Source organism: Zingiber officinale, chromosome 9B (assembly GCF_018446385.1).
Source record: "Zingiber officinale cultivar Zhangliang chromosome 9B, Zo_v1.1, whole genome shotgun sequence".
In the NCBI taxonomy this organism is placed as follows: Eukaryota; Viridiplantae; Streptophyta; class Magnoliopsida; order Zingiberales; family Zingiberaceae; genus Zingiber; species Zingiber officinale.
The window spans coordinates 114,824,885-114,832,232 of record NC_056003.1 but is presented as its reverse complement, the minus strand read 5'-3'; the positions used below and the strand labels follow the sequence as shown (position 1 = coordinate 114,832,232).

Genomic DNA, 7,348 nt, shown 5'->3' with positions numbered 1-7,348 from the left:
TACTAAATAAATAATAAAATAAAATAAAATATATAAATTTAAATTATCAAACTCAATAATCAATCAAACAACTAAAAATTTCAAACAATTAAACAAGCTTGAATTAAAAACTTAATAACATGTAAATGAACTAAGCTCGAACCAAGCTCAAGCCAAGTTCGAACCAAGTTCAAGTCAAGTTTGAATTGAGAGCTTGATAACATCTATACGAACCAAGTTCAAGTCAAACTTTAAACAAGCTCAAGCTCATAAAAAATAAACCAAGCCAAGCTTGAACATTCATTTCAAAAACTAGGTTCATTCTAAGTTCGGCTCAGCTTAGTTATCTTATCAAATAAGCTTGAACACCCTAAAAGTCGACTCGACTTGATTTGTTTACCACCCTAATAGCAAGCCATGAAATATTTAGATTTATGGGAAATTATTTATTATTTTAATTTTTAACAAGGAAAAGAGAATTGAGAGAATGTCTTATTATATTTTTATATGAAAAATAACTATCTGTTGATTTTTCATTGCTTTCTTTCTCTTCTTCCCTGTCGTATTCTTTCCCTCCTCCCCGTTCTCGCCGCATGTATTCGGTGCATAAATTGCCGTCGCCACGAGCTGGCAACGAGCTCCCACGGTGGCGAGGGGAGCGCCATGGCGATATTCGGTTCCGGCTCCGCAGAAGACCCGCTTCCGGAGTCGGCGGCGAAGAGGAGGGCGGTACGGCGGTTCAATATTTCGGAGCGCGTTATAGTGCCGTGGCTCTTCGTGGCGAGCCTAGTCCTAGTACTCGTCGTGGCTCTGCGTGCCCGGCGCTCGGTCTATTACTACGAGCTCTTGTGGCAGAACGCAGCGAAGGCGGCGGGACGCGGAGGGGAGTGCGATTGGTTCGAGGGGGAGTGGGTGCGGGACGAGACGTACCCGCTGTACGAGTCGGCGGCCTGCTCGTTCCTGGACCAAGGATTCCGATGCGCCGAGAACCGGAGGCCCGACCAGTTGTACACCAAGTGGCGGTGGCAGCCCGCTCGCTGCAATCTTCCCAGGTCAACAAATTCCTTTGTTTTCCTTCTCTTTTTAGCCGTCAAAGTTCGATTCTTTCTGTTATTACTGTTTTTTTTTTTGGATAATTAGAAGAGCTCTCAAATATTTACACTTAGACGAAGACAGATTTTTAAGTGTATCTTTTTATTCTTAGATTTATAGTAATCTTCTCCAACTCACTGATATGATATTAATGAACTCAGGTTTTTTTACTAGTTAATGTAAAATGTGAAATAAATAGTTGTTTTCCACAAAATAAATAGGCTTTTAGATCATAGAAAACAATGATTTAGGTGAGGAGATTACTTAGGCTAATAGGCAGTCCTGCACTTGGTTAGTTTGGGAGATTTCTGTCATCCTCCTCGTTAATGCGAATTTTTTTGACTAGTTAGCAACAATCAATTCTGTGGTTTCAATACCTATACCAGAATTTTTTTTATCTTCTATTTGATAACTCTTTTAGAAACAGAGAATCTGGCTAAAAGAGAAAGTGAAGGAAAATTTTATCAACGTCTCAAAATTTTGACTGCTATGCATGGCAACCTGTTTACCAGTAACCTAGTTTCATGTCTTCCACCTTTTGAAGAAAGAAATCAAGGTTATTGAAACTCCTTTTTTTTCTAATACTTAATTTTTCTCATTTTTTTTTTCTATTGAATGTAGTGACACATCTGGCATTCATGTCAAAACCAGTATAATACAGTTACTTAGCTAATTACAGTAGCAATTTTCAGTTTAATGAGAAGAGGTTTAGAGTCATAGAAATGGTTCTTTTACTGTATTAAATCGTTTCTCAACTCATTTTGTTTATTATTTTGAGGGGCCAGATTTGATTCCAAGAAGATGTTGGAGAAGCTAAGGAACAGAAGGTTGGTTTTTGTAGGGGATTCGATTGGAAGGAATCAGTGGGAGTCTCTCCTCTGCATGCTCTCTACATCTCTTACAAACAAGAGCTCAATCTATGAAGTAAATGGCAACCCGATTACAAAGCATATGGGTTTCCTGGTGTTTAAATTTGAGGAGTACAATTGCACTGTTGAATACTACAGATCACCATTTCTAGTACCTCAGGTTCGCGCTCCAGCTGGTGTGCCTAAAGATGTGAAGACGACTCTAAGATTGGACATGTTGGATTGGACATCAAATAGTTGGAAGAGTGCCAATATCCTTGTCTTCAACACTGGCCACTGGTGGAACTACGAGAAGACCATAAGAGGGTAATGATTATATAGCGTAATCAAACTACATTCTAACTGGAATACTAGTAAATTTTGATTCCTTATCTTTTGGTTTCTAATTTCTCATTTTGTTAACATCATAGAGACAAGCAGTAGAGCCTTATCTAACGAGTAGAGCAAGATCACATTGCATATAACATGAGCCTTGAAGTTGTTTTAGATTTCAATCCAGAAACTACTGCAGTTTGATATTTCTAAATGAAAAAGGTCACCAAATAATAATTATCTACTATCATGTTCCTTTTTCCTACTAAGTTTGAGGTAGCAATTCTCTCTGCACAAATACTCTGTTTATTTCCACAAACTTTATGTAATTACTTTGGATTTGTCGTGATTGATAGTTATGAATTACAAATTGGATGTTCATTTGAATGTTGTAGAACTTGAGCATCAAAATATGATTTATAGCTTAAACGACTATCTATATTTGTACGAATTAAAAGAAAAGACATTTTTCAGGGGTTGTTATTTTCAAGAAGGAAATCAGGTGGCAATAGAGATGAGTGTGGATGAGGCTTATCAGAGAGCAATGCAAACGTTGTTCCAGTGGATTCATAAGGAAGTCAACAGAAGTAAGACACAAGTTATCTTTCGAACATATGCTCCTCCTCATTTCAGGTAATTGACTGATTTGTTTGTGTTATTCAGTTATTTAGCTTCCTATTAGACTGGTTACTTTCTTCTTTCTGTAAATATCATTTCTTTTTTAACCAATATTAGCTGGCCAAGGATTATCACACAGTCAGAATTCCTATTCGTCTTAGTTTTCGACTTGTATAACTTTTTTGCGTATTATCTTGCTAATTTTCATCAAAGATTGTCTAGCCATGACTTTCTTATGTAAAATTGATCATCATTTTTCTCTGGATTTACCAAATTCTAAGAATATGTAGGGATCTTCTAGATTATAATTGATGTGGGTTTTCTTGTGCATGCCTATCTTTGTATCAACTACGGGCACACCTATCACTTTAAACTACATATTAGTGGCCTACACACGGTAGCACACATCCATGGACTAAGACTAATCGGATGCATTTTGACTATATTGATGAGAAATATGGTCCACCTTGAACATAAATATCACATTTAACACAAGTTTAAGCTTTAAGAGCTTTTGATCAGGATTTGTTCATCTTCCCTTTTGTTTCCTATTGGGGTGAATGAGAAAGGACTCAAAAGAGAGCAAGTGAAATAAGAAGCATAACATAAAAATAATTTGAATATTTCAACGAATGGATCCATGTCTATATAGTTATCAGTTGTTGGCAAAATATTTACTACCCAACTCCGTTCGCAAACTACAAATGTGGATGGTTTCCGGTTCAGTTGAGTTATGCAATGAGAATGAGATAGATTGCTTTTATATGTTTGGAAATTTTCCTACTTCAGGATAGATGAGTCCATGATGAACTAACCAAGCCATAATTTCTTCATCCCGATTACCCAGGCAACTTCTGAGCAGGCTGTAGTAACTTCCACAAAAAAAAATTATGTTCCATAAAGTTTTTCATGGGCATGTTCTTTATTAGGACCACTCCTCTTTTTGCCCTTGCTTATGCTTAATTCCACTAATCTGCACAAACCAATAACATGTGATGGTTGTGACATGTATATTAAATATCTCTTGAACGAATGAACAAACCAACAAAGATTGGATTGTGTGAAGATTTCGCTTGGTCATATTGACCTTAGGCATGTTCAGGTAGTAATTTCTGACATGAAAGTGAATGATTCAGTTTAGAGGAAAAGTCACTTCGTTAAAGAACTACTTGATCTTTGTTTTGTTTTTCTAGTTCAACAGTGGTCGTACACACAACGAAATCACTTTTACTTCATCGATTGTTTAAATTCTTGTTCTCGTGAGTTAGTAAAATATAACCAGTGGATGTCTTTATTGAACTCATGTCAAGAAACATTTTATTCAATGTTTGGTACAAAGATTCAAAGTTTGTTATGATAAGGTGGAAAGTAGTTGGACTCAAACTGATTGGAATATTATGCTGACTTACATGCCTTTGTGCAGAGGTGGTAACTGGAGAACAGGTGGGGCTTGTCACTTAGAGACACTGCCAGATTTAGGGCCTCAGATATCCCTGAAACCCTGGTCACAATTCCTGAAACCATTTAGGAATGTGGCATCAAAGAATTCTACAACAACAACACTAGAACTCGATCTATTGAATGTGACCGAGATGACAAGCCGAAGGAAAGATGGACATTTATCTTTATACTATCTTGGCCCCTCACGCCTATCTCCTGTGCAAAAGCAAGACTGCAGCCACTGGTGTTTACCTGGGGTTCCAGATGCATGGAATGAGCTACTCTATGCACTTTTCATGCGATGGGAATCCATGCGGCACCACAATGTGATTATTGAGGACAACATAGGGATAAAGCCGAGCTCGTAAAATAAGCAAATTAATTATCTTTTGCAGACTAAATGAAGGCCTGATTGCGATCAGTGAAACTTGCTGCAAGCTCAGGTGCAGAAGTTTGAAGAAGCTTGTCGATGTTCTTCTGCAAAGACTGGGAATAGAAGAAACAAGGGGGATATCACTATTACTTGTAAATAGACAATAGTTATTTATCATTTAGAGAAAAGGTGGTTGTTTCCAGAGGCTCAGAAATGGTACATCATAGATTCTTGGATGATGATGAGCTTGATAATACTCAAATTATATTGTCTTGAGAGAGTTTTTCTTCGAAAATTTATATACACGAACTCGAAAGGGTGCACATATGTATTCTTTGACATTAATTTTGATACTGGTCTCCAAGAAACATTTCCCTCGTCTTATATTCTCGTTTTATATTCTATTTGTGCTCCTGATGTTTCATTTCTAGTTGATACTCTCATCGAGTTTTACATTGCCATTCCACAAGAAGACCCCTCCAAAAGTTGCATTCGGCAGAGATTAATGCGAGAGATCCCCTTTCAGTTCTTTTTTTTTTTCCAGTATAAGTTGTTGCTTTGTAGTAGTTTGGCTCAACTTTGAATTGTTGACTCATCCAGTTCTTTGTCCGTCGGCATCAATGCCACATTAGTTTGCAAACTCATCCAGCTCCTCTTTTTTCGTCGACAGCAACGCGTTGTAGGCTTGGCAAAAACGACAAAGTTGTTACACTTTTCGTGTGTCACTCCTGGAATCATCATCATATATAGTTGAATAGTTGAGTAGGTTTGTCGGGCATGTTTACAATCTCTAAGGACATGGATAAGCATTTCGGGGTGCCTTGAATAGACTAGGTAGCCCGATATATTGGAGATATGCGGTCGTACCCTTTCAGAATTAGAGGGAAGCCCATTGTGGGCTGCCTTCCAGAGGAGCCAACACAACGCTCTTTGTTGGAAAAAAAAAAAATAAACGGGCATCCCAAATTAACAGAAATATTAGTTTGATGTTTTTTCTAAAAAAGAAACATTAGTTTGATGTTTTTTTCTAAAAAAAGAATTAGATGAGCATCCTTCTAAAAAAAAAGTGAGTGTCCTTTATCCTGAAAATATCCCTACATTCAATGTTTTTGAAGCTACCCGCTACGTTCTACAATGTGTAGAAGCTGCCGACTCTACAGTCAGTAGCTACTACACGCTATAAAAGTTGCATGCTAGTTTCTACATGCTCGATCATAATTAAACTATGTTCATTTAAAATGTAGTGAGTGACATGGATAATACCACTCATTGCAAGCGACGGAAGGCGCCTTGAGTACTGTTTAGGGAAGGCGCTTTCCGGAACTTGGAAGGCGTGTCTTTAATCAGATAACGCAGAAGACTTCAGTGACAATAAAAAGTTGAAATTATGGGATAAACTTTTGGGGTTGAATGCGCCTTCAATGCTATGCAAGGCTCCTTCAACGCTATGGAAGGCTCCTTCAACGCTCAATAAAAGAGTCTCTCGACTAGCCACCCATACGCACTTCTACTACGATCTTCTACGCGTCCGTTTGACGTTCTGATTGCTCCAGCTTCGTGCTACTGCTCTTCTACGACTCTTATGTACCCGACTACTGCTAAGGAGTCATCCAACATCGAGTCTGATCTGATCATCTTTGAAGGTGTTGGGTAACAAAGTTCTTATTGTACTTAATTTCTACAGAAAAGGAAAATGTAGTGTGTTACTCTTGTCCTGATTTTTTTATTGTACTCGATCCCCTCTTTCAACGGTTCCAGAAGAGGTTATTAGTAAATTACCGATCGATAAGTCCGTGGGACCTGGGTCTTGGAGTAGAAGTCATCGAAGGCTCTGAATTAAGTAAAATCGACCGAGTTTCTGCTTTCGTACTTAACTTTTTCGCTGTACACTTTGTTTTCAAAATCGAAAAGAAGTTTTTTAAAACCATGTGATTCACCACCCTCTCCTCATGTGTGTCTCGATCCAATAAGTGCTATCAGAGCAGGTTCTGCTCTGAATTGGTGCGACCACCAATCAAGCTGGGGGAATTATTTTTTATTTTTTTTCAAATTTTAGTTTTTCGTATTTTATTTGAATTGGTAAAGTTTACCTCTTCAAATAACTCTATCTTGTTCGATTTTCACTCGAACAAGATCGGTCGATCAATTGGAGGTGCCCAATCGATCGGTTGATCGATTAGGAAAGGTTCTATGCTCGCGACAATTACTCTCAATCGATTAACTGATCGATTGGGCCAAATCTTCTTCGCGACACACATCCAATCGATCAACTGATCGATTGGACTACGGTTCAATCGATCGATTGATCGATTGGCCTGCCTTTGACTTGCCTAAATCAAGTCCAAGGTTCCCAAACCCAACATCCGGTCAACCGTGATTTGTTGGAACCTCATGCCTAGCATTCGGTCGACCTTGACCTGCTAGTGTTGGGACCGATATGTCTGCTAGAGGGGGGGATGAATAGCGTTTCGTTGCGCTTGTCGGTTGTTCGTCTTGATAATATGCAGCAGAAATAAACACAAGACACACACAACGCTAACACTAAGGATTTACTTGGTATCCACTTCAAGAAGAGGTTACTAACCCAAGGATCCACACGACACGCTCACTCCACTAATGAAAACCTCCTTCTCGATCGCAGCTGGAGGCGGAGAAACCTCGTACA

At 38.5% G+C, this 7,348-nt stretch overlaps 1 protein-coding gene across 1 annotated transcript; it reads left to right on the top strand.

Annotated features, from left to right (window-relative positions):
- The first annotated feature begins 512 nt into the window (after nucleotides 1–512).
- On the top strand, nucleotides 513–5,056 carry LOC122025551 (protein trichome birefringence-like 10). Its single transcript, XM_042584368.1, has 4 exons — nucleotides 513–1,031; nucleotides 1,857–2,246; nucleotides 2,727–2,885; nucleotides 4,294–5,056. Exons 1-4 carry the CDS (start codon nucleotides 643–645, stop codon nucleotides 4,676–4,678), a joined length of 1,323 nt encoding a protein of 440 aa, XP_042440302.1. The 5' UTR covers nucleotides 513–642; the 3' UTR covers nucleotides 4,679–5,056.
- The last annotated feature ends 2,292 nt before the right edge of the window (nucleotides 5,057–7,348 follow it).

What these genes read in the sequence shown, in the direction of transcription:
- LOC122025551 (XM_042584368.1), top strand. Translation starts at nt 643, where the DNA reads ATGGCGATATTCGGTTCCGGCTCCGCAGAAGACCCGCTTCCGGAGTCG. An exon ending in GCTCGCTGCAATCTTCCCAG is followed by an intron (nt 1,032 to 1,856) that starts GTCAACAAATTC and finishes TTGAGGGGCCAG; the next exon opens with ATTTGATTCCAAGAAGATGT. An exon ending in TACGAGAAGACCATAAGAGG is followed by an intron (nt 2,247 to 2,726) that starts GTAATGATTATA and finishes GACATTTTTCAG; the next exon opens with GGGTTGTTATTTTCAAGAAG.